General features: G+C 47.2%; 1 protein-coding gene and 1 long non-coding RNA gene across 2 annotated transcripts in view; one reads left to right on the top strand and one right to left on the bottom strand.

Moving 5' to 3' along the window:
- Nucleotides 1-27,452, top strand: part of LOC142804196 (uncharacterized) — a 232,430-nt gene that overhangs the window by 114,229 nt on the left and 90,749 nt on the right. The gene's annotated exons all lie outside the window — the stretch shown is intronic.
- Nucleotides 559-20,174, bottom strand: LOC142802673 (uncharacterized). Its single transcript, XM_075887645.1, has 5 exons — nt 19,834-20,174; nt 18,291-18,384; nt 9,625-10,502; nt 8,312-8,751; nt 559-634 (listed from the first exon to the last, which is right to left on the bottom strand). The coding sequence occupies exons 1-5, from the start codon at nt 19,984-19,986 to the stop codon at nt 559-561; spliced, it is 1,641 nt and encodes a 546-aa protein (XP_075743760.1). The 5' UTR covers nt 19,987-20,174.

Genomic DNA, 27,452 nt, shown 5'->3' with positions numbered 1-27,452 from the left:
CACTGGACAAAAATGCGCGCGAATTTAGGCAGTGTAAATGGTAATGCTGATGTCGCTAAGACAATAAAAATAAAGAAAGAAAACTAGCGTAGAGCTAGGTGCGTATGCCGTTGGCATACATGTGCGCGTAGGTAACCATCTAGAACACTGTAGCATGGTGTATGCAGCTAAACTGTTAGCTCTTTATTTGATGTTAAATGAAACACACCGAATACCGTCAGTACTCGTGCGAAAAAAGCTGTAGAAAACATTCTTTTCATAAACTCTGTCGGCGTAACTCGCGCGATTAAACTGCATGCAAGGGATGCTGTGCAAACATGAGATGCATTTAAATTCTCTTACAAGTGATACGCAGTGATGGTGAACTTTTCAAAGCTTACGTTGCGCGGCTATCAATTGTAAACTGGATTCTTTGCATTTCTCGGGCCCTACTTTCGTCACGCACGTCTTTTACAAGCGTGTGAAATTATTAGCGATGCTGACCTTGGCACACACTCGGGAGTTGACCACGAGCTCTTAATGTTATACATTTCACAGCATTTAATAATTTTCAGTTGCTCATTTTTTCTGCAGATCTTCATAATCTTGGCTCTGTAATTTGGCTATTTCTGCACTGAATATTCCTATGCAAAGACTGTAAAAATCCACAGATAAGAAAAACAGGAAGCCACTCTCCCCAAGTACTGGACACAAGTACATGAAAATTTATTCATCAGATATATATTGGGCACAGTTGCTTACTGGATATTTCTTCTTCAGGAGCAGCGGCTCAACTTTAGATGCTTTGCCTTTTTCCGCTTCTCGGTTCTATCAGAATTAATGCCTTTCACAAAACCGTGTAACAATATAAAAGCTGATTACGTCTTTTGAGAGGCCAGGAGCATGTTGTGCGCACCCAACTTCTTGGGAAAACTTTTTTTTTCACGATTGTCAATACATCCGAAATGCTGTCCGAGTGCAACTTGTGTCAAGAAAAGCACTCCGTAAACATGTTTTATAGCTTGCTCACAAAACTGTACAGGTGGCTAGATGGATACAACAGTCCACCCTTGTCACGAAAGGTGGTTAGACGAGTGAGCTGAAAATCTTCTCCTTGAGCTGGCATCGTGAGTAGTGTTATGCAAACTTCGCAGTTTGTTTTAATGACACACTTTCGCGCAATATAGCCAGCAACATAAAAGATCAGCCTGGAACACCTACTAGCAATATGCTTGTTGTGGTCAATAGGTGCTGGCACTATAGGCTCATTCACAGTGCTTGCACTGCCAACGGAATCGTCTTGTAGCAGTGTGCCAGTAACAGCATTGATCTCCAGCAATGAAGCTAGCTCGCCTTGGTCACAAATCCCCTGGCTAACTGTTTTCACGAGACCATACAATGACAGACAAGTAATGATTAGCAAAAACTGAGTTGGTGTGGGGTGGTCGTTGCTGCTGGATGACTGACGTATAATACCAAATATATTTTCTAATGGGTCTTGACTGGTCTTTGATGTCGATATGTATTTAAATGCTACTTTCCCTGTCAAATAAGAAAGCATTTCTAGCACAATGGTTATAGTCACACGCAGTCCAGTCACGTAGATTATATGCACGTAGTCCCATAGCACATACTTCGGTTGAAAATGAAGGTCACACACGGCAGATGTGCCGTCCAGGGATTTGTACGCTCGATGCAAATTTCTTTCCCATTGCTTCTTCGGGGCTGTATCCTTTGGAACGCCGAACAAAGACGGCTTCTTGCTGCCCTTCACGTGGACGTAACCTGTACGACAGCCTGGCGCAAAACAGTGGTTTTGCCGCCGCGGAAGCATTTTAACCTCGTCTGAGGGTCACTGCTTGTCAGGCCACATCACTGTTCGCCGAAGAACCTAGGGGATTGAGGATGCAAAGCGCTACGAGTTCTCAAAGTAACAAAACTCGCGCACACCAACCGCCACTCTAAACAGGCAGCAACTGCCCCAGTGCCAACGCTCGCTACATGAATGGATGGATGCTATGAGCGTCCCCTTCATAACGGGGTGGTGACAAGTATGCCACCAGGCTCGACAAAAAAAAAAAAAAAAAAAAAAAAACCCAACCTTTTTTCTTTTTTTATGTTGGCCTAATGCCTCTACTTCAATAAATTCTATCTTAATGGAAAAAAAGGTAAATTTTCAGCTTAAGTTCTCTGCCATTTACGGCACACTGTCCATATTTTATTTTTCCAATATTTATTTTTGTCCTTTCTCTCTAATTTTCTGCCACCAATACTCTAACCGTCTCTTACTTATTTCAATCGCGGGTGTGTTCAGCTTTCCATTGTTGTCCCTAAAACCCAAGGCTTCCTGTAGGCTCGTGCCCAAACGTACACCTGGGGGGATATCTCCACATTCAATCAGAACATGCTCCGCCGTTTCCTTATCTTTCCCGCAGCATGTGCATTGTTCTTCTTCTTTACTGAATCTTGCTTTATAACTACGCGTTCTAAGGCAACCCGATCTCGCTTCAAACAGTAAAGCGCTTCCCCTTGAATTATCGTAAAATGCCTCCCTCCTTATTTCATTTTTGCCCTTTCGGTAGTTACTCAAAGCCGGTTTTTTCTCCATAGCTGCCATCCAGTAAATCCTCTTCGCCTCCCTGACTTTTCCCTTAACGCTCTTTGTTGACATATGGCTTACAATACCAGCCGTATACTTACTAGTGAGTCTTCTAGTTCTTTTTCTCCACTGTGTGTCCACGCTCTTCCTATACAAATAACGGAACACCTTCTCTGCCCATCTACTCTCCTTCATATTTCTTAGCCTTTCTTCGAACCTTATTTTGCTCTGCGCTTCCCTCGCCTCAAAACCTGCCCACCCCATATCGCCCTTTACAGCCTCGTTTGTCGTCTTCCCGTGAGCACCCAACGCGAGGCGTCCCACAGTCCTTTGATTTACATCCATTCCCGATTGCACCTCTGCCCTCATGCACACCACTGAGTTCCCAAAAGTAAGCCCTGGAACCATTACACCCTTCCACAGACCTCGAAGCACCTCATACCTATTGTATCCCCACAACGCTCTGTGCTTCATTATTGCCGCATTCCTCTTTCCTTTTGCTGCCGAGGCTTTTTCCTGTACCTCCATGTATCTATCACTCTCATTTACCCATACTCCCAGGTACTTGTATTCACTTACCCTCGGTATTTCTTGGCCTTGTATGGACACCGTCTGATCACAGGGATCATTGAATACCATCAATCCACACTTCGTTACACTGAATCCTAGTCCAAGAGCTTCACCTTCCCTTCCGCATATATTCGCCAGCTGCTGTATATCATCTCGACTGTCCGCAAATAAGACGATATCGTCCGCATAAAATAAACCTGGAAGCTTCTGCTCAATCATCATGCCGCCCTGTTTGTGTGACAGATTAAAACCAATGTTGCTACCTTCTAGCGCTTTTTCCATACTCACCATGTACAGCATGAATAACAGCGGGGACAAAGGACATCCCTGTCTCAGACCCCTGCTAACCTCAACGTTCTCTTTGCTACGCATTCCTTCCCACTCTATGCAAACTGTATTTTCTCGGTATATCTCCCTCAAAAGCTGTATACAGTCGTCGCCCATGCCCATTCCTTTCAATATATCCCACAAAATTTCCTGATTAACGTTGTCGAATGCCCCAGTGATGTCTAGAAAAGCCACGTACAAGGGCCTATTCTCTATTTTAGATATTTCTATACACTGAGTGAGAACAAACAGGTTATCGTCTAACCGCCTGTCGACTCGAAATCCGTTCTGAAGTTCTCCCAAAATATCGTTATGTTCGGCCCATGTTTCTATTTTCATTTTTACTGCTTGCATCGCCATCCTGTATAGTACCGATGTAATGGTTAGTGGTCTATACGAGCGAATCTTGTCCTTTTCTCCCTTGCCTTTATAGATTAAGTTCATTCTACTTTGTCGCCAACTGTCCGGTATTTGTCCGTCCTTTAAGCTTTTTTCTACTGGTTTTAACAATAATTCTCTAGTGTTATGTCCTAGTTCGTTAATGAGGCTAACGGGAATCCCATCTAAACCCGCGGCAGTGCGCTTTGGAATTTTTCCTTCGGCTTTTTTCCAGTTGAAATTATCAAGTACTAGCTCTTCCTCTGTTGCTTTCTCTGCCACACTTTTACTCACCGGGGAGATCCCCTGGACGCTCTTTTGAAACGAATCGGCTGTTACCTTTTGGATGTAACCTAGCGCTTCGTACCCTTCCAATTGATTTCCTCCTTCATCTAGAATATGTTGTTGCGTTGTGACAGACTTCCTACCTAGCGCCTTTATGTGGCTCCAAAAAATCCTAGGCGCGGCCTCCTTTTTTTCGTGTATCTCTGTCATCCAGCGTTCACTTTCACCTTTAATTTTTGCCTCTACCAATTTCTGTACAAGGGATTTTTTCTCTAAATATATTTCCCATATTTTTTTGACTTCGTCCTGCGGCCGCTTCTCCTTTTTTGCCTTTCTATGCTCCCGTGATGCTTCGCGTCGCTTCTCGATCGCCTCCCGGATTTCCTTGTTCCACCAACTTTTTGGCTTCCTTTTTCCTTTCCAGCAAACAGTTTTCTTCTCTTTCCCTATCTCCTTCGTCATTAGATGTAACAGCTCACTATACTCCCAGTCCTTGCCTGGTATTTCGCCTACTTCTTCCTCGACTCTTGCGGCTATATTTATTATTTGTTTGTCATTTAAATACGAGCTGCCAGACTTTGATTCCATGCTCATATTTTCAGTTTCGTATCCCATTTGTAATGTTATTCGTTTATGATCACTACCCAAGCTGTTAATGCCTTCCTCGTCTATCCTCATTTCTGTCAGTTTGTGGTAAATTCCTTCAGTCATGAGACAATAATCAATACTTGATTGCTTGTTTCCGACTTCCCATGTGATCTGGCCGTCACATTTAGGCCCCGTGTTAACTATCTCCAGACTATGTTGCTCGCAAAGATCTAGTAATAACTTCCCATTGGTGTCTGAATATCCGTCAAGGTCATGTATGTGGGCATTCATGTCCCCTAGAAGGATGATTTCGGCCCCATTACCAAATTCCTTAATATCCGCACTCATGCAATCCACTATCTCCTGATTCTTTTCTCTGCAGTTATTCCCCGTCCACAAGTAGGCTACCCCTAGCCACGTTTCCTTTCCACCTACTGTGCCCAGAACCCAGAGGTGCTCTGAACACGTCTGTTTCACTCTAACCCATTTGGCTCCGCGGTGAATTAGCATTCCTACACCCCCACCTTTCCTTTCCGATATGGTCCTGTTACACCCTTCCCAAACATAATTTTTAATATGTGGTGGCTCTTCCAAGTCTCTAAGGTGTGTTTCTGTAACCGCATACACGCCTATCTGTTCTTTGTTTAACTGCTCCTCAATCTCTAACCATTTTGCCTTCTTTCTGCCACCCTGCATGTTTATGTAACTAATTGCAACACGCGCCTTTTTCCTTTTTCTTTTACCTTTTTTCTGGTTTTTCGCAATTCTACCTGTCAAGGCGTCCTCCTGGTTGTTTTCCCTGTTACGAGCTACCCCGGACTCCGAAGGGCCCGTGAGCCCCCCAAAAAAGCTACTGCGCGTCCTGCCAGTCGCCAGCCCACCTCGTGTCCAAGCCTCTTATCGAAATGAATCTTGTCTCTTTGGAATCCACCCCACCTGTGCACTTCCCTGTTTAAATCCACTACCTCGAAACCCTTCTCTCGACTAATTCGCCATATCTCTTTGTTTGCGTCGACAACCGCTCTTTGCAGGTTGACGTTGCGGACTGGTACTTCCGGTACTGTGCATACTACAATTTGCACCTGTGGGGACACGGTGCGCATGTCATCCACCCCTTTCGCCAAGGTCGTCGCTAGTCCTGACGATTCTTTTTTCAGGACGTCATTTAACCCTCCCGCAATTACAACGAGGTTACGATTGTTAGCTTTAGCTGCGAGTTGTTCACCCGCTTGACTCATTACTGTCCCCAGCGTTTGTCCTGGGAACGTCCCTATCGCAACTCTCTTGTCGCCTTTCACCCTTTCTTTGATTGCCGCTGCGCATCGGACTAAATTTGAGTCACCGGCGATGATGACCTGTTCAGACATTCCTTCTGAAACCTGCACCTGGCTGCTGACTAGGTGACTAGCGTGAGTCACGGCTGCTGGTTTGCTCCCTCCCTCCCTCAAAACTACTTCCCGGTAGCTGGGCCCTGTGGCCAATGTATCTGCCTTTGTCATGCCTGTTTCCTTCATCTCTCCCGCACGGGGGGTCGTCGCCATAATGCTTCCGCCGTCACCTGCGTCTTCGTTCCCTTTCACGACCTTCCATAGGCCCTTCTCGGCTGCCCGGAGCCTTTCTTCCATGGCTGACGTTTTCTCTCGCTCCTTCGCCAATGCATTCTCCAGCTCTGCGATTTTCTCCATGAGCCCACTCTGGACCGCCATCATATTTTTCATTTTCTCCTCGAACTCGCACTGTCTACACTTGGCGTCATCTTCTGCTTTCTCCTCCGCACTAATTTCCACCTTCCACCCTACCCCGCACTCTGAACACTTTACGGTCTTTTTGACCATGGCTAGCTCAGTTTACCGATGCCCACGTGTTAGAAAACACGTGGGCACACCGTGGAAGAATCTCTGTGACTGGAAAAGGCGAATTCCCTCCACATTGCGCGGTTTGCCGAGCCCATGTCACATGTGATTGCGTGAACTCTCAGATATATTTGACTGCAGCACATCTAATGCGGTGGTGGCGCCATGCCGCGGAGGCGCGCTGAAGCACGTTTGTGTGACATTGGCGGCGTCACCGCAATGCATGGCGCCGGCCGGCGAGTGAGCCCGCTACCCTATTCTAGCTCACTTTAGCTTCGGCGAGCGAATTCCACTGTTGCTGGCCTGAGGCCGTCTACTCGCACCAAGAAAACCGTGTAGCGAGCGGTATGCAATTTAAAAATAAGATATATTGTTTAATGAAACGGAAAGTGTTTATTATTGCCTTGCAGCACTTTTTATATGCACATGCGTAATAAACATTGCGTTATTTCTTGTTGCGCATACGTGACTCGGGCAGGGTCACGTACACCTTCTTTGTCTTTTTCGGTTTTTGGCTATTGGCTGCTTGAGCCCAGCACTTCTGGGCGATGAGCGACGGTTTCCAAATCGGGAGAACCAACGTTTTTAGAACAATTCAGTTTCACAGCTTCCCATAGGCGCCCACTATCCGGCGCGGCCGCATAGCGTGTCGCGGCCGCTAGGGGCGCTGTAGGCATGCTTTGATTAGGGTGCCTTGATGCCCGTGCGCTCCGCTGAGGGTGAGGACAGCCGCGTCGTCTGCTACGACGGCCGCCATTACGGCTCTTGCCGTAGTGGGGCAGCATGCGAAGCGCATTACCGCTTGCGGTGCTCGCGTATGGTAGGAAAGAAGTACTCGTTGGCGAGCTTTTTTTTTTGGTGCAACTTGGACACCTCTAAGTGCTGTTGTTGCCTAATTGTTAAATGGAACAACGCACGTCATACAAACTGGTGGCCTGTGCTTGTACAATGCGCCAGGGGCTGACATAGACTGAATGAAATGAGCCACGAACTCCCACACCAGAAAGATTCGCGTTAAACCGTTGTCGTCGTTAAGACGGAGGGGCGCATGAACTTTTATTACTACGCTTGCTGAAAGGAATGCAATATTTGGGTCTTTGTGAATCAGCCGAATAGCAAAGGCAGGAATCGCTGTACTTTATATACTTGCGTGTGTGTGTATATAACACACACACACGCACACGCACACACATTATCTGACATTCCGTACCACCTTCCCCTGCCTCACCATTTCATGCACTGTGCAGGCAGCATACCCGAGAGTAACATGCTTTACCAGTGTACCTTTATGAAACGACACCCACGATTTCAGTGAACAGGCCATTTATTTGTGCGCCTTAATGCTGCGTTGTCCCACTAGTGAAAATCAAAGTCAGATACAAGACAAACGAAATGCAGTACGAAATGAAATGTTTAAAAATAAAAAATGCAAGAGTCAAAAGCGTGCCCACGTGAGCCGAAACCTTTTAAGCATACAGCTTATCTTGGCGTGTCCATTTCTCATGAGAGGTTGACGCCGGCACATGTTTTGCTTGCATGTCCATTGCAACTCCCGACTGGAACCTGCCGAAGGTGAATGCGCAGCCTTATTCTTGCGCACCTCTCTGTGAGCAGTCGGTATATACTGTCCTCGTGCTCCGCGCATACACACAAGCTGCGGCGGTGCACCTTGTTTAGGTATGCGGTGAGTGAACGAAGCGGCGACTTCATCGTGACTACTTTGTCCGTGCACCAAGAGTTTATGGCAGCAAAATGCTCCTCATAGTCTATCAAGGCTTTCATAACTCCCTTGCTGGGGTAGATGAGGTTGCCTCCATCTGAAACGTACTCTTTCAGTGCTGTCAGCAAAGCATGCTCGTCGTTGGCAGTTCCAAGGAGAGCATCTTTGCATTTTGCGCACTTCACAGATGTCAAAATTCCCTTCAAAATAAATCCTCCTAGGTAAAAGAGAATACTGCATTCTGTGGACGACAATCCTTCGATGAACAAAATCTCTGAATCATCGATTTCTTGAGCTTCCTTCTCGACGCAGGCTTCCTTCCCCTGGGATAGCAGGTCCACCAGGTACTCCTTGTCATCAAGCTCGTAGCTGGTCGTCCTCGGTGTATGCAAAAATTGGCTTACGCTCACCAGTCTCACAGCGCACTTGAGATCGTAGGCATTGGGAACCGGCTTCATAAGCCGCACCACAGAAAAGAGGTTCTCTAAGCAGTCCTGCAGGAGCCTGCTCGTAAGAAAAAACTCATAGCCTTCGTCTCCTAAAAGAACGTCTTGGAGGCGAAGTACAACTGTAGTTGATATGAGTACACCTGCTTGCGACGGTTTCCAATGGGATGTGGCACCCATTTTCATAGTTCTGATGGTTTGTATTGCTGTTTGTAATGTATCTAGGGCTTCGGAGTACTTAGCCCTACTTCTCCGACTCAGGGCCAGTGTTGGATGCCGCGAAGACATCAGTGCATACCATTTTGAAATCAGCTCCATGAACCAAGCTGTTGTTTCTGCTTCCTGTTGAAGAACTCCTTCCTTTATAAGGAATCTGATAGCTGGGGGAGCTTCCCGAAAAAGTTGTACAGGGACACCAACCTTCATTTTGGTGAAGTGGCCTGCGCTGGTGTGCATTTCGGATAAGTTTGGGGCTACCTTCAGTTCTCTTTTAGAATCTTCTTCGAGCACAGCCTGAACATATTCCAAGTTGACTTGTGAAGAAGGCAGGCCATGTTTGGCAACTGTGGCCTCACTCAACGTGAAAACTTCTGAGCTCAAGAGCTGGCCTCTGAGGTTCTTCAAGACGTGAGCCGGATCAGCAATGAAAAAAAGTTCCTTCCCGTCTATGCACGGATGAGGTATGGAGCACACCGTGGAAGAATCTCTGTGACTGGAAAAGGCGAATTCCCTCCACATTGCGCGGTTTGCCGAGCCCATGTCACATGTGATTGCGTGAACTCTCAGATATATTTGACTGCACAGCTGTACTAGTTCCAACACATAGTTTTTCAGCAAGCCGCCATCGATGTTTCTTCCGGTAAATTCATATGCAATCACCTGCTTCCATCGCTGGTTAAGTCCGCCCAACATAAATACCAGAGCATGAACCGCAGGCTCTTCAGGCTTCGGAGGAAGAGTTATTCCTCCGAGAAGTGCATCTTCAGCCCGATCTAGCTCAAACCCCGGCACTATCTCCATTTCATCTAAAAAAAGGACGCAGTCCTTTTCTACATCCTCCATGGTCTCGGCTTTGCATTTCATAACGTCTATCACTTCGTGAAGAACGCCTGGGAGAAACTTCAAATTTTGAATCCTCCGTGCGAGCGTTCTTTTGGATGGGAGAGGATATCCCATTTTTCTCAAAGTTTCATATCCGGTTGTTCCACAAGCAAACTTAATTTGAAGGCCTTGCTTGACAGTGTGCGGAGACCAAGAGTTCCCCAAGCTGCTGCTCCTTGAGAGAGCGCGTACTTGATCGTCGTTGAGAAATTTCATATTTTGCGAAATATTTGTTGCCTCAGTCTCGAGTTTTTGCAATTTTTTCTTGAGACCACTAATGGTGTTCTTGGCTGTGTCATGATGTTGCTGAAGTTCAGAGTACTTTCTTGTAAGGTCAGCAAGCTTCTTCTTCAGTTCTGCTGATTCTGCAGTAGAATTTGATGTCTCACCAGCCGCTGCATTAACTTCTCTTGAATCTGCATCACTAGTGTTCGCTGACAGTTCAACAACGGCGTCGTCAACTTCCATGGTGTCGTGCCCATAACACGATGTTCCTTGCCGTGTAGATTCAGGAACGGCGTGGTTTTGTGGGGTCTCTAGGGTAGTTTTAACTGCAGCTGGATATTGACGCAGACCAGGAGGAGATTTGTTGGTCTCGTTGCTGGAGGGTGCAGGCACAGTTCTTTCTTTTGGTGGCTTTCGTTCCTTAGGCAGTGCTGCAAGCAGAAATGTATGTATTCATGAACATATTCAAGCAATGCCAGTTCATGTCTAGCTTGTTAATTTTACAAATGTAACACATGCAGCAGATACCGGCTTAGTTATTGACGTGAGGAAGACACTTGTCCTTCCCCCGCCCTTTCCACAAGGGATAGGGGAAGGTCTTAAAATACCATAATTAAATTGTGCTCAAAATTTCTCCCCACAATAAATGGCTCTAATTCAAATTGGAGCTTCATATGCCAGAGCTACACGTGTGCGCCGTTGTGGAGGGCTCAACTGACATTCGCTCCCTATGCAGTTTATTGATTATTTGATTGTAGGGCTTAACACGCCAACGCAACGCAGGTAATGAGGCGCACTGTAGTGGGGGCTCGTGCATCGCGGATCTCGTATACATAATGGTTTCCGTTTTCCCCCTTTGTAAATAACATAGCCACTGCACCTGACATCCTAGCAGTACACGACCGTGTGCTAAGTAGCGGAAAACTGTTGTGCAGTGGGTCATGCCTGTAAACACTGAAATCCAGACGTATATACAGTCATGACCAAAAAATGCAAACAAGAAATATAAACCACAACACTCAAGTATCGCAATTTTTTTTTACATGCAAGTCAAAGTGACGCAACGTAACCACAAAAACAAAGTTGGGAAATGTAGCTTTCCAAACGCACTAATAGCGTGCCATTATTTGACCGTCTAATATTAGCAGTATTTTTCGATTTTGCGTGGTCTGGTTCACATTTTTGTGTTCGCATTTCCTAGCTTTGTCCGTGACTGCATTTCCAGAATTTATGCACTAATGTGGACGCAGCATATGAGGACCTACCGTATTTTCTCGCATATAACCCGCACCAAAAATTGAAAAAAATCGCCTGAAAAGTGGGGGTGCGGGTTATCTGCGAATAATCCGGAAGCAGAGGTCGGCTTCACGGCAATGCATAGCCTGCCGTGCAGTCCGCATCCCCATCGGCATCGTCTGGTGCAAAGCCAATAAAAGCCAACATAGGCCATAGACAGATCCCGTCCGTAGCGTGTTTATTAGAGTGTACTAGAATGGGGGAGTGGGTCCACTGAAGGCTCCACGCTGAGGCGTTTTTTTCGGAAAATCCAGGTGGCGCTACCATCGCCTTCACCTGAAGACTTAGCCGTGGTTGCCATGGTTACAAGTCCCCTTTGCCACGCGGTTCGCGACGGGTGGGTAGTCTGATAGTTCGCGCGGTTCGCGTGCTGCTCGCGCGTCTGGCGCAGTCTCGCAGCGTTGTTGCTTCGTTCGTGCGTGCGTGGCCGTGAACGGCGTCGCACCGTGCTTCCGCGCCAGTTCAACAAAATCTAAATGTTTATATTGCGAAACGCCCTGCTCGTATAGGTAGTCACGCACGCAAGTACCGTGATTTCCACGGTAATTGTTTACAATCAAGAGCGTAAGTTGAATTTGGCTTTTGCGAAAACGTACGCATCGAAAGTGTAATATGAGCATTAACTGCGATGCTTTTAAAAATGTCAATATAACTGGGATATATAAGTAAGTTTGCGTTTGGTGCAAATTTAGACTCACGGCAGCAAATTGAATATGATGCAAGACTAAAGTTACCAGCTGTTATCACGAGAATTAAAGCTAAAGTATGCGAACCCTTCTGCAAATTTGCAGCTATTCGTTAGGGACGCGTGATATTATTGAAAAACTGAACCAGTCCTGTTGCGATTACGTGAGGGTGTTGGCAAAGGAAGTTTAGTCACATCGGACGGCAACTGTGCTATTCGTAGGAAATGACTTATAGGGCGGACGCACGTCCGTCGCGGTGGTTTTATGATGAGTTTTTGTTCGGCATCTAGTGCTGGTATACGTTGTAGGTATTAATGAAATATGTTATATTTTACCTTTTCTCTTCGTGCCTGCGGTACGTGTCCATGCAAACATTTGTTCGAAACATGAACGTGTTTTCACCTATAGATAGGAAGTCTGAAAGACACCAATAAAGAAGTGATATGCGCAAAATATTTTATTTTAAATTGACTGCGCAAGCTTTTCGCATAAATATAAAAAACAAAATAAATATCATCGAAAGACTTCGACACCGTCGCTCAAGGAACGTCAGGCTCTATGTTGTCCTGCTAAGCTTTAAGTGTTTTGCTCTCGCTCGTTTCGAAGCGTTTTCCCTGTTCATTCCCTTCACTAAGAAGTGAAGGCGAGTGAGCACGTAGAACGAAACGAGCTTTGTGCTCACTGCATCTTTGTGGTCTGGACAGCCGACCGCTTTCGAGTTCAGAAAATTAGTTTTCACCAATGAAAGGATGTCAGAGATGCTATCTGTGTGCAACATGGAAACACTGAAACATTCAGTAAACAAGTTTTCAAGTGAGGCAATGAAATCATACAGCTGTCGTGAGGGGTACAGAAGTCCACCCCAGTCGCATTGCTCCGTGAATTGCGAAGGGAGCTGTTCAGCAACCGCGACAGCTTTCTCAAACAGAAGCACTTCTTTGCATTGTACGCATGCCAACTTCAATACACACTTTCTGGCCACGTACCCTGCTGTGTAGTAAATGAGTCTCGAGTCACTCTTCTCCAAAGTCACATCGATGTGGTCAGCAAACTTTTCTGGCATCGTGGCAATCGTGCTTTCGACCTCGCCAAGTTTTCCCTGTGATATAAGATCATCAATTTTTTTGTGCGTGACCTTTAGACCCTGTCTGTCATGCACAGTGACAAGAGCGTTTATCATGTCAGGGTTTGCGTTTGCGCTGTCCACACTGTGCGCCAAGTTATAAAAGGACAAGCAGTTGACGGTTATTAGAAACTCATCCGGAGAGGGGTGCGCGTTGCAGCCACTTGACTGGCGAACGATGCCGAAGAAATGTTCCACGGGATCGGTGCTAAGTCGAGATGTCATGAGATATTTGAATCCAACGCTCTCTGTCAGGTACTTCAGCAATGAAAGGGTATTTGCTATAGTGACCCTAAAACCTATGGCAGTGGACTCGCTGAGAAAGTGCCGCTTGTTGTCACTGAATGATTCCCAGTCATTCAGGAAGTCCAGAAAATTGGACAGGAATGCCACGTCTGTAGAAGCTGGTCTCAGCGCTTCGGCCCGAAACCTGGAAGTCATCACGGTGATCAGTCGTTGGATCTTCCTGCAAAATAAACAAAAAGAATGTATGTCAGAAGAGCGCTCATCATGCGTTTGAGATGTTTACGATTACACTTAATTCATTTGGAACGTAGGCGCAACTCACGAGAAGAACAGCTGAGTTGCCTCGATGCTGCCACACCTTCTCTCGATGTCCTCCTTGTAGAAGGCCAGGCCCCGTAGGACATATGGACCGAATAGTTGGAAGGCGAAAGGGGTTCTCATCTTCTCAAATGAGTTTGGTTCCAGATGCGTCTCGGTCAAATTGGGCATAACTTTCAGTGTCCTAACACTTCTGTCTAGAAGGTACGCCTCCCGAACCGGATGCACAGACACCTAGAAATATAGGTTGAGGTAATGCAATGTATGCAAAAAACACAATCTTTGTAAAATGTCAACCATGAATCTATACGTACCAATCCGTCTGGTGTTGCAAAGCCTTTCTGGAGAAGACCATTCCTGAGGCATTTTAGCAGATGCGGGAAATCGGAGATAAAGTGCAATTTCCTCATCTCGTCGACAGGATGCTGTATGGCGCCATTTATTTTCTTCGATGACGCCGACACCCCCGCTAGCTTCCACATTTTTCGATTCCAGGGGGCTCCGTCACAAGTGATGTGGTCGACGAACAAGCCCGCCTGTTCCACGAGGATGGTAGCTTCCATGAGAATTTTCAATAAAATGTCTCCTCTCACATTTCCTTTTGTCGCAAAAACGCCCACAATTTGGCTCCATTTTCCAGCGAAAGGCACAAACATGATGACCATGCCGTGATCACATTGCTGGTACTTGTCTTCGGGCTTCGTAAATTCTCCAAGGTCCACGAAGCCTTGAATCTGGCCAGACGCCGTCACATTGAAATGTTCTGACAATTTCATTTCGTCCACCAATAGTCCGCCGTGTCTTTCGAGGTCTGACATGCTCGCGGTTTTTTTCTTTAGAGTGTTCATTACTGCTTGATTAAAACCGAAGGCCGACTCGTATGACCTCAAGTATCTTTTCAAAGTAGTGTTGCTGGGCATCATGAGAATTTCGTTCTTTCTGATGTGCTGATAAAGCCGGGGACTCTTTAGTTTCATGAGTAAACACTCGAGGATCCACTCCTGATTGTAGCGCATGCCCTGCTTGCTGGTTTGTTTGGCAGCTTGAAAGCAAGCGCGAACACTTGCCTGCTGCTTTCGCGGTAGTGACGATATTTTATCCTCTAGTATTTTATCCGCGACATTCGCATTGTTTGCCCTCATCTCTTCGAGACGACCAGCAATGTCCAACAGCCTTGTCGCCATCCGCTTGTTTCTCTGACTCAGGACCCGCAGTTTGGTGGAGACTGAGTTTCTTCGCTCTTTTCGTTTTAGGTAGCTTTTTCTGGTGAGTATTACTTTCCTCACGTACTTGCATGAAATGCATGAAGAACCTGGAAGTATACGAGAAAAAAATTATGAAGAGCTTCCAGTTTTTTACCATGCATGTTTGAAACGCAATTTATGCACTTTCACTTTCTGTAGGCAAACTATTCTTTCGTAAATGTTAATGAGTACTACAAAAATTAGGGGCCACACAAATGTTCTAGCATTAAACAGGTTACTGATTGATTAATTGTACAATTACAAGTGACGTCTCAATAAACGTTTGCCGCACTCACCTTGTTGTTTAACCGCTCCTTTGCACGTGACACTGAAGACAAGGCCGTCGGAATGAGAGATTTGCTGCTCCAGTTTCTTCGTAAGAACGTCATAGGTGAAGTCCTTCGCCCTACCTGCTCCTCTGCAAGGGTGAAGAGATTCTGCGCAGTCCAGGACTTGTTTGGCATCTTCAAGGTTATAGGCGACCTTTTCGGAGATCAGCGTCTTCCGAACATATGTCCGACAAATCACTTCACTCCGGTCGGTACCGTAATTCATGAGCACAGTCTTTTCGATGCTTACGAGTTCACGACTTAGGGAGGCCGAAACATAAGCAATTCCGTCATAATGACGAAACTTGTGCATTGCCCAGTGGTCGTTTGGCCGGACAACGTCTTCAAGTTCAAATGCGTTGTCGCTTTGCCTCGCACTTTCGCAATCTTCAAATCTCAGTTGCGGCTCAACTGATTGCAGCGCAGTTCTTTTTGACGGCTGGTCTTCACAGGTTGGTGGTGAAGCCGCTCTCTTCTTCGTTGACTGCTCCGGTGTGGGCTGCTCGTCAGGACACTTCAGGAGATGAGGTATAATTATGGGTACAGCATCACTGCGAAGTTCCGGCTTTCCCCGCTCTATATATACTTCTCGGCCTTCGATAATATGTACATATTGCCTTAGTATGTATTTTTGCTCGAAGTGCAGCTCGCAAATGGCATCGGTAACTTGCAAGGGCCGATCAGCGCGGTTGAGATTCTGGTCCCATAGCCGGCGTCTTTCTTCGTCTTGAGGTACTCCAAAGAGTGAGAGCTTGGGCTGGTTTTTAACTCTGCTGTATCCGGTTTGGCAGCCTACGACACAACAGTAATTTCTACGCCTAGACGTGCTCATCCTCTAATCTTTTGAAGCAGCTTGGAACGCTCCGTTATGCAACCAGCAGACACATATCTGCGCACGCAAACGTGCCGTCTGCCGCGTATTCTTTGTCCAGACGGCTTTGCTCAAAGGGAAATACAAACCTACGCGTTCACGAAAAAAAGCATACATTTTATTTCATGTCACTTGTTTTTGTCTCTAATAATGTGTAAAAAAAGAACCAGGAGACAAATTGTGAAAACAGCGCACGAACGACGGTGCATCGAACAGACGACGGCGCGTCGAGCAGACGACAACATCGAGCGCTCAGCGTCCCCGCCAGCGCGTCGTGCGGCCCGAACCGCCGCACGACTCGCACGCTCCCGCCGAAACTGACGTCACTTCAGGAGAAGGCTACTGCAGCGCCACCAAATTTTCCGCCGTTTTTGCTTCACCCGCACCGCTTGCCGCCGGCCACAGTGGACCCACTCCCCCATTCTAGTACACTCTAGTGTTTATTCACTTTTTGCGTGCTTTGTTTGATTTGGTCAACAGCGTCACAACAGCGATTTGACAGCGTCTGTCTCAGAGTCAGGTGTGGCCAGTTTGCACCGTTGGTCAGCTTTGTCTGGTGAGGCACCATGAGTGGGTCTCGGCGACAATCTTTCACCGCGAAAGAAAAACTCGCGATTATAGCTGCTGCGGAAGAAATCGGCAACAGAGCTGCTGCGAGGAGGCACGATGTCGACGAGTCCTGCATTCGCGACTGGCGAAAAAAAAAGGCCTCTCTCGAAAGTGCACACAAGCAGAAGCGAGCATTTCGCGGCCCGAAGACTGGTGCGTACCCCCTTCTTGAGACGCAGCTTGTCAAATTTATTGAGGAGCGGAGGAGTCGCGGCCACGCTGTGTCAACGGAGATGGCGCAGATGGAAGCGCTGAGGTTGGCCCGCGAGATGAACATCTCACGCGAGTTTCGTGCGAGCCGTGGATGGCTCCAGCGATTCATGGCCAGGCACGGATTTTCGATGCGGCGGCGAACGACTATGTGCCAGCGGCTTCCCAACGCCTACGAGGATAAGCTGTTGAGCTATCAACGTTACGTCATCGGGCTGCGGAAGGAGCACAACTACTTGCTCTCCCAGGTGGGAAATGCCGATCAAACGCCCGTGTACTTCGAGATGCCCATGGACACCACTCTGCAGAAAAAGGGCTCGAAATCTGTAAGCGTACTGACGGGCGGAAACACCAAACTACGCTGCACAGTAATGTTGTGCGCTTTGGCGGACGGTACCAAACTGCGCCCGTATGTAATCTTCAAGCGCAAAACGCTACCCAGCACTCCACTGCCACCAGGGATTGTTGTGCGAACCGAAGATAACGCGTGGATGAATGGTGACCTCGTCTGTGACTGGCTTCGCACGATCTGGGAGAAGAGGCCGGGCGCCATGTTGGCACGGCGGTCGGTGCTGGTGTTGGACTCGTTTCGAGGCCACTGCACTGACGCAGTGAAAGCGCGCCTCGCTGACCACCGCACCGACCTCGTGATCATACCCGGTGGCATGACTTCCATGCTACAGCCACTGGACGTGTGCCTCAATAAGCCGTTCAAGGCGCACGTGAAGCGGCTGTATGCCGAGTGGATGGCCGACGGCCTTTACGCCCTCACACCGACGGGGCGCGTGCGGAGGCCAGACATTGCGCTGCTGTGCCAGTGGATCGTGGATGCGTGGGGGGCGATTCCGGCCGACATGGTGCGCAAGAGTTTCAAAAAGTGCGCCATCAGCAATTGCTTGGATGGCACCGAAGATGATTGCGTCTTCGAGAGCGGCGACGAAGCCTCGGATGGCAGCAGCGACAGCGGCGAGTCGGGCGATGATTGAAGGAACGGGAATCGGCGCCGTCAACGTTGCGGCGATCGCTTCGAAATAAAGTTCTTTTGTAAACGAGATTGTGACTGTGACTTCCCAAAACAGTTTTTTTTAAGCTAAGCATGCGGGTTATACGCGAGGATTTTTTTTCTTTTTTCGGGGAGTTCAAAGTTAGGGGAGCGGGTTATATGCGAGGGCGGGTTATATGCGAGAAAATACGGTATTTGGTGTTAGCTTCGTAGAAATCCCAGGTACATAGAGTACTTGCAACTGGTGCTGCTTTATGTAATGCAAGAAAAAAGTTCAATCTTACGTTTGAATGTGAACAAAGTTGGGACGGCATTTGGTTTCAACTTCTTCCAGCCATCCGCACGATGTTGCTCATAGTTGTTCTCTTCAAAGTGAGCCTGCAAATAAAACCAGAATTGGAAATTAACACACTGGCAGAAGAAAAACGAATGTCTGTCACTGTCAATAAACAAGATTTCATGTATGCATTCAGTATGATTCGCAGCAGGAACTAGCAGCAACTTTGAAGCACAAAAAGAAGGAAACTAATTGAGCTCACGCGCGCTTTCATGTAAGCCACTTCAGTGAGCGCGATCATAGACCCAGCCTGCTGTTATAATAACCCTTTCAATTTTCGCACTGAAAATCTGTAAGGATTCCTGAATTCATGTGAATAAAATATTAGTCTATTGTGCCGACAAAGGACCAGGTCTGATTTTATAGCGAGCGTTACAAATTTCGTTCTATCGAAAGCTTTGTACCCAAGCCTCCAAGTTCCCAATGCAATCGAATTTATTTGTCAGGTAAAAATGACAACACTCCGTAACAGCGCTTGTTTTGTTCGTCACTGAAGTGTTCCTGATTCCCAAGTATACATACGACGATACACACAAGACGGGCAGAAGTCCGGCCTCGTAATATTACGAGTTTTTCGCAGGAACAGCATGTTTATGTTCGAACGGCTTGATTTCACAAGAGGCGTTCAAATTTCGACCGATCAGTGCCAACGCGTGCACGAATAAACATGGGCAGGCCTCGTAAGCGTTGTGAAATCCCCCTACCACGCACCCGAGCCTATGTTAATTCCCTGCGAGGCCATATGCGCGCATTTCACGTCCAATTTCCTCTTATGTGAATTACGTGAACTCTACGTGCCGTACTCTTGAAGTTCGGCAGCAGTCAGGCGCCGTCAGATTTCCGTACTCGCTCGCCGGCACGCGGCCTGAATTCACTCCCCGTTTTCTGCCCTTGCATATAATTTTCTCCCTCCTCCACTTTCTAAATTCTCATCTGTTTAACTACACCTCCTGCGTCCCCATCTCTTGCCTACTTTTCGTTCAGCTCAACTCCGCCAGCACCCGGTCGACGCGTACGCTGTCGGGGCGAGTTGGCGAGCGAGTACGGCAATTTCACGAAGTCTGTCTTCGGGCTGCGAGGCGGACGGTCACGACAGCGGCAGCCGGTCTCGCGAGCAAAATAGCTGCGAAGCGCAGTGCACGAAATTAACAGCCTCGGGTAGGGGGTGGGAAGGATTTCACAACGCTGCTGCCAAGGCAACACTTTCCCGTGCAAGGGCACTGAAACTAGTCGCAATTCCTATGAATGTAGTAGCACACTCGAGGCCCTTGAACCAGCATGAAATGTTATCGACACGGGGGCTTCCGAAGCCCCCGTACTTGACGCATTTTCTTAAAGCGTGATCTTTTAACACGAGCACGCCGCACAGTACCCTGCACGACGTTTGGCTGTCCTGCGTTTACATTGCGCACCTAAATAAAAAACAATGGCGCCCTAAATAATGCTGACCAGTCAGAATACGACGCACTAAAAAAAAAATTTTTACTTACGCTGCATACGTGCGACGTATTAGTCGGTTGCCACTTGTCTCGTTTGATTTTAACGGTCCAAAGAAGCCTTCTTTTTGGGTCTCTTGGAAATCGGTACAACTTCCATCCGTTTCTCGAGTGATTCGAGCACTGCGGCACGCAGCAGCCGGGCATGGTGATGCGGAGATGGGTGCATAAAACTGTAAGGGAATGAACACTGCCCAACAACACCTCACACGCCAAGCACGAACTACCGGCCGGAGGCGCCAAAATGGCGGTCGCGCTGGCGCCGAAGCCGAGGCGGCGGCATCTGCCCTTGCAAAAGCTGACACCACTCTAAGCGGGGGCGCGCGCATCGAGGCACTCTAGCTTTGATAATACTCGGGGTAGTTCACTACTGTTTGAGGCCAGAACGGGAGTACTGCGAACCAAGACATATCGGGCCAAATACGAAGGGGTAGACACAGTATGCAGTGCGTGTGGAGAGGAAGAAGAAACTGCCGAACACTTGATAATGTTCTGTAAAGGGCTTCACCCTAACGTTCAGGATGATGGCGCAGAGTTTTTCAAAGCACTGGGGTTTAGGGACCGGGAGGGCAAAATAAACTTTAAGCGGGTAGACTTAACTAGAAGGAGGTTATCTGATTGGTGGCTAAAGTCAAGGCACGAGTGAAAATTAAACTCTTCACTGCAAAGTACGAATCCTCAAACTCTTTTTTTAAGGAAAAAAAAATATATAGTTTCTGGTTCATTAGGTATTACGGCTTGGTGGCGCTAGCCACCGCCCGATCTAAAGGCTACAGCCATATTTATCCATCCATCCATCCATCCATCCAGCTCCGCACTCTGCGCGTCGTCTGCTACACCGGAGGAAACGCGGTGCGGCGCGGCCGTGTTACCGCTCGCATTTCAAAGCGTTTCGCTTTGCTGGCGGAACAGTTCGTGCCAAAGCAGCAGTTTCTTCGTATACATGCATTTCATTGTGGCTGCGTCCATTTTCATCTGGTGGAATTACGTGTCTGGGCTCCATCTATAGCTACCGTCGCCAGTACATTCTTATGTGGGCATAGGCGGCCTCGCGCGAGCATAACTGTAAAAAAAAGACACCCTTCAAAGAAAACGTAGATGCAGTAAAACTTTTTAAAAGCATAGTGCTCATTTCTGATGCCACATAGTCATGCGCCGTTTACCGAACAGACTCGTCAATCTGATTTCGGTGTTTTTTTCCTTTCCTATTCCCGTGAATCTTATTTGAAGATAACATGGTGAGAATAATAATACTGAGAAAGTAAAAATGGCAAATTCAGAAGGAACATATATTTTCTTGCACATACAGAATAGTATTGCATCGTTCACTGAGCAAGAAAGGCAGCTCAAAGCAGCTTAGCTTTTTTTCTTGCATTTTGAACTTTTTCCGTGACAAGCAGTTCACGGTTCTTCTTTCGAGAGAAGAAGTGCATGCGCATCAAACAATAGCATTTGATTATCTTTGCGGTGAGGAATTCATGGTGCTCATTACAACCAATTGCAGGCAGTGCAGTCGCATGAAGGCTGTCCAATACCATCCAGAAAATATCCCCGAACACTGCCGACGTTTCAAGCGTATCGTGCACAACCTCTTCTACTTCCTTAATTAATGCATACAGCCTAAATGAGGCCTCTCGAAGGCATCCTGGCTTGAATAACCTCAACTCTGTCAGGCGCCTCTGGTTGAGCTGTGTTTCCTCGGAGTTGAACTGATCGGGAGAAGCTGTGAGCAACGCACAGCATTCTTCGCACATTATTGTTTTCGTGATTTTCTTGTGCACATAACCGGCTAGATAGTACACCACCATCTCATGTGCTCCAGCTTTTTGGTACCCATGATCCCGTTCGTCACAGCAAACGTCCTCGGTACGAACTATCCCCAGAAGCTTCTTATCCAGCTTTGCTTCAACGGCGAGTTTTAGCTCAGCTGCCGCTTTCGCCTTTTCAGCAAGACTTTCATGAATTGAAACGAGGACGCCCTCAGCAGGTCCAGAGCAGTTCCCCTTTACGGCGTTTCCCACAGGTGTAAAAAGGGACAGCAGGCGATAAATCTGGCTGAATTGAATAATGGTGGGGTTGTCGTCGTCACCGTGGAATGACCGGACTATTCCGAAAAATCTCTGCAAAAGAAAAACGTTTAAACATCGCTGAGGGATAAAAAAAGAAGACAAAGGAACGGCAGCAATGTTTGCGTAAGAGAGAACGCGATCGCGCAAAACTGTTTTGAAGGGCATCGTTTACAGACAAGAAAAGAATTTAAAGACCACGTAAGCACAGTGTAAATGTAAAGAGACATCCCCCTCGCGAGGGGCACGATCGGGGGTGCACGACGTTAAGTAGTTTGCGTAACGTTAATGTTGTTGCACTTGTTTCTGTTGGTTGTTATATCATTGCTATCTCTCCTCACTTAATCACCATTTAACCTTAGGAAGCCCTAACCACACTGCTGACGAGAGAGCGCCGATACCCGCTTTGTATTCCTAACCATCATTTTCTTTTCTGCCACAGCTCTTCTTAGCCAATCCCCCTAAGTGGGTATGCACCCATCTCCCCGCGAGGGGGACTTGAGTAAATGCGTCGCATAGGGGGTGGGTGTATTGCGTTAACGTTTTGTGGCTCAGTGGGAAGAGCACCATGTACCTCGCGTTCCGCCCGCAGGGTCATGGGATCGAAACTGGGCGCCGGTAACCGCTATTTTTTTTTATAGTGTAGTGGCCTGGCTGCGGACTACGCTACTCAACGCGGGTCACATCGTGAGTTACTGAAATGCCCTGCATTTAGAATGCCATTAGACGATTCCTAAAAGAATCTGCAAACACAAAAAAACTTCGCATCAAGCACATTTCAGTATGCCCAGTATAAACAAGGTAATTGGCCCGTGTATATTGCAAAAGAGGGGCACTTTTCCCTAACCGTAAGCCACACCAGCACTTCCCCTCTTCCCGCCCTCTCCCCCTTACTCTGCGATGCAACGGCAGGAAAATCCTGCCGATGCCATGGTATTTAGTGCAAGACGCTAAATTCACACACTTTGTGAAAGAAAGCATTTTAGCACATTTCTCGACATTGAATATTTGAGTCGACTCCATATGGTACAAAGGCCCAGGGCACATTACCTCCAGTGGATCTTGGTTCAGCTTTGCTGTGAGAACATATGGAACACCGGCCTTGTGTAGTTCATCAATTATGTCGATGATAGAAAGCAACGTCACGCGCAGAGATTCCGTGGTTTGACGCGACGCGAACAAGAGCGTGTTCTTCGTATTGTGGTTAAATTCTGTGGTGTCAAGCATCACAAGGAAGTCCTTGATGACCTGCGAAAAATTGAGAGAAATACAGAATGCTACATCATTAAAATGAATCAACTCAAGGAAAATAATACCGCACAAACAGTTTAACCTGAAGAAAAGGCGAATGAACCACGGTTTAAACGTGTTGCTCACCTGGATTTTCGGCGAGTTGGCTCTGATTCCTTCCTTAGGGAGCTTAGCATTCAAGGAATCGAATACATCATTTATCATTTGTGTGAATGCCTCTGTTTCAGCTGTGTCCTGAAAGCCATCAGTGCCCTCTTCTCTGTAGACACGGAGGCCAGTGGCTCTACTCCGGCTAAAAAGCTGCAGTATAAAAATAGTTTTTTTATGTTTCAAGGAAGTTGTCCAATACAGTAACACCGTCAGAGCATTACAGAGTTTTTCATCACTGACTAGTGCTCACCTGAACTGCAAGTCTCACGTTCATTTTTTGGAAGTTTGTGGGCTGCACATGAGCTTCAGTTAGCTTGTGGGCAACTTTTAGATGTTTCTTCTTTTCAGTTTCGTAAAGCAGCTGATAGTGGGAGAAATCAATGCGGTTCTCTCCAGCCTGGAAATGCAAAAAGAACTGATTTTAATATATGCGAAGATAAAAGGCGACACAAAAGAAAATTATTGTTCTGCCACCCACCTGGCCATACTTCTGCTTGAGCAGATGATTTCGCACACATTTGATGGCATGTGGTACATCACAAATGAAATGCACAAACTTCCCATCAGGGAGACACGGGTGGGCAATCTTATGGCATGGTGCTGCCATGCTGCCACTAACACCTAGCTGTTGCCACATGGACCGGTTGTTTCCCGCACCATCGCTCACAATGGAAATGACTGTAGCATTATGCTTGTGAAGGCGCACCACTGCTTCCAGGACTAGTTCCGCCAAAATTTTGCCAGGAGCAGCACCTTTTGTCGCGAACGCTGCAATTGGCTGTACCCAGGATTCAAACAGAGAAACAAACATCAATACTAGCGCATGGTCGGCTAGCTGGTTGGTTCCTTCATTCGTGACGCCTCCATAATCAACAAATCCGTCCATCTTGTAGCTGCATTTGTTGAAGTCATATGCCTGGCGCAACTTGATCTCGTCTAAGATCAAAGACCCCAACCTTTGCTCATCTGCTTTTCCATGAAACTGCTTCTGTATAGCTTCCAGACAAACGGGGTTGAAGCCGTACTTGCACGGTAAGCCTTTCAAAATTTGTGCCAAGCGGCTAAGAGAAGGCAGCGGCAACATTTTCATCTCGCTAATCAGCTTGTATGCCCGTGGACTTGAAATTCTCAGCATCAAGCAGTTCAAAATCCACCCAGAAATATACCGCATGCCACACGGAGCTTTTGCTTTGAGTGACTTCAGTGCTGTCAGGAATGCCAGGCGTTGCAAGTGAGGAAGGCCACTTAAAGCTTCTTCTATTCCTTGGTAGGAAGCCTTCGCAAGCTCCTGTTTGAGCAGTGTGATTTCTTGCTTCCCCTTCTCTCTTGCAGCTGCAGCTCAGAAAACTTTTTTGGTCAAGTTTCGCATTTTTTTGCTTTTGTTCACCGCTGCCTTCATTGGCTTTCTTGCTCGCATTTGCCTTTGGAGGCGTAGGCACCGAGCACATACAGGTCGGGTTGTGAGGACAGAACACAGCTTGTGATGGACATTTTCTAATTTTCCTGTCACACCAGTGTGAGCTACCTGAATGCCTGAACAGATTTTCAAGCTATCTGTCTCATTGAGCAGGTGCTCGACGCTAACAGTGCTGTCTACAGTCTTATGCAGTTGCTTGTGCATCTTGTTGTAACCGTTCACAACACAGCTACCATCATTTTTCACAATAACGGCCTTGCTCACTTTGAGCTCCCCTGCCACAAGTCGCCTGTCGAAAAAAACACCGCAAGTTTGCCCAGAACATTCATCGACGATGAGTTCAAGCTTCCATTGATTGATTTGTGGGGTTTAACGTCCCAAAACCACCATATGATTATGAGAGACGCCGTAGTGGAGGGCTCCGGAAATTTTGACCACCTGGGGTTCTTTAACGTGCACCCAAATTTGAGCACACGGGCCTCAACATTTCCGCCTCCATTGGAAATGCAGCCGCCGCAGCCGGGATTTGAACCCGCGACCTGCGGGTCAGCAGCCGAGTACCTTAGAGTTCAAGCTTCCAGTCCCTACTAGGTAACGGCACTGTCACCAGTTCGTTCAGACAAACACCGGAGGAGTTCGTTGCTGAGATGCTAGGTGGTGGCGTGATGCCCACTGCTCCAAGCGAATCGCCTAAGGACAAAGAGGCCTCTCCACACGAGCCACTCCAACAAGACGCACTTTCCGCCGATGCTTCCAAGCCGATTTCGTTCCGCTTTTTCGGTGATTTTCGCGTGCATGTCGTCGTTCTTGGCTTAGATATGTGCTCCGGCAAGCCAAGAAAGAGACGCGGCAACGCTCCTGGCACTAACTTCCAGTTACCACAGGGAATTAAAACCTCCTGGCCCTTTACAACATGCTTGAAATACTTTACAATGTCTTGCCCTTCGAAATGTCTCTCACATACCTTGGACTTTTGCGTGAGGCGCCTGTCCTTGCGGTGCAGCATGTGTTCCCATTGTTTAAACTCCGTGGCCTTACGTGGTGGGGTAAAAAAATGATGATTTGCGGCGTCATTTCTGCAGCCACTCGTACATTCCGGCGCAAAACACGAAGGCATTTTCACAACAAAAAAGCGAACATTCGGAAACCGGAAGATTCAGGCGCACGTGTGGGGAACGAAATCGCTTCGAACGACGCGCGCCCGCCAAAGCACCCGCCTGTCCGCGCGCCTGATCAGGAGCAAGTGAAGAAAAGCGTGACTGCAGCGCCACTAGTTCGCGTGACCGCCACCACGGCCGCCTCGGGAGCGGAGCTGTGAAACTGAATTGTTCTAAAAATGTTAGGGAGAACCGAGCTAGAGTGTACTAGAATAGGTTGAGTGGCGCGACCGCCGCTGTTTTCCTGAAGCTCCGTACGCGGTTGCGATAGAGGGCGCTACGAGCATTCCGGCTTGGTCGCGCATCGCTCGCACGGTCGTGCGTTGCCGGGCTTCTGCGCCTTTGGCGACACGTGCGACGGCAGTTTCTTACCGGTGTACGGCTATAGATTTATACTGTCAGAGTAGCATTAAAAATGGTGTTTCCACACGATAATCAGGCTTTCGCCTCATAATATTGCCCCTAAATGTTGCTGCACTGGTTTCGCGGCTCTAGTGTCTGCTACGGTGACGCGCGAATGCGCCCCTTGCATAGGTTCTTCGCGATTCCGTTTTTTTTTTTAGTCTTTTTACCAATTGAGAGAAACTGTCAAGTCCGCGTGCTGTCCGTCTCGTTGTGTGTGGCCGCAGTAAAGCGAAGCTGTAAATAGCAGTTCAAATTGGAATGAATGTCGTGAGCGAAAGCTACACGTGTGCTTTTGTCACAACGCCTCGGCTACGGGAAGGAATGCTTTAAATAACGATGCTAATAGAAAACTGCTTTTTCTTACACCTATATTAAAAGGACAACAGCGATGTCTGCATCCCTTAGCTTTTTATTGGATCAGCAGCAAATAAACAAATATCGTTCAATGTGTAGAAACAAGCAGCTGTAATTTAGCCAAAGGATAAAGCCAAGCATAAACCAACGCGGTTTTTTTTCCACCGGTCAACAGCATATTAAGTGTGTTTACAGACACGACAAAATAAAAATAAAGATGTTTAAGACCGGCTGCTATATACAAAGAAATATCAGTCACACACACTATGCATAAAGATACATTTTAAAGGAAAACAAAATAAAAATAAAGATGCTTAAAACTTATTGCTTTACATATATACAAAGAAGTATCACTGTTACACTGGCTATGTACACAGATAAACTTCAAAGTACAAAAAAATCACTGTAAATACTATGTACAAAGAAAACTGTTACAGGTATGTAACAGGACGAGTGGAGCACTCAGCTGTACGGGAATCCTACACGCACCTACGGAGCTTTAGGTGCTGCAGCCTCCTGCGCCATTCTTCCTTAGCTCCATTGATTCCTTTAACCAAAAAGTGCAATCGAGTGACAACATAAAATTTTACCACATGAGACTTCACTGCATTTGCATGTTGAGCACAGCCAAGGGGTCTCCCTTCAGCCCTGACCAGATGCAGCACATCTAAAATGCTATCACTGCGCAGTTCATTAGTGCTGAAGCAGTCTGTGAATGTGTCTTCTAAATAGCTAACGAAGTCAAAGAGCTCCTTAGACGGGTACAACAAACCACCTTTGTCGCAAAAGTTCGTAAAGGCCGAACACTCATGT

The sequence above is a fragment of the Rhipicephalus microplus genome, chromosome 3 (assembly GCF_043290135.1).
Source record: "Rhipicephalus microplus isolate Deutch F79 chromosome 3, USDA_Rmic, whole genome shotgun sequence".
NCBI lineage: Eukaryota > Metazoa > Arthropoda > Arachnida > Ixodida > Ixodidae > Rhipicephalus > Rhipicephalus microplus.
This window is presented reverse-complemented; position numbering and strand designations above follow the sequence as displayed.

Bases quoted from the DNA above. Each gene is read 5' to 3' on its own strand.
- LOC142802673 (XM_075887645.1), bottom strand. From the start codon at position 19,986: ATGCCCGGCTGCTGCGTGCCGCAGTGCTCGAATCACTCGAGAAACGGA. The intron at 10,503-18,290 runs GTAAGATTGAAC...TTCTGCTTGCAG, and splicing joins AACTTTGTTCACATTCAAAC to CACTGCCTAAGGAACGAAAG. The intron at 635-8,311 runs GTGCACGGACAA...GGATTTTTACAG, and splicing joins TTTGCTGCCATAAACTCTTG to TCTTTGCATAGGAATATTCA.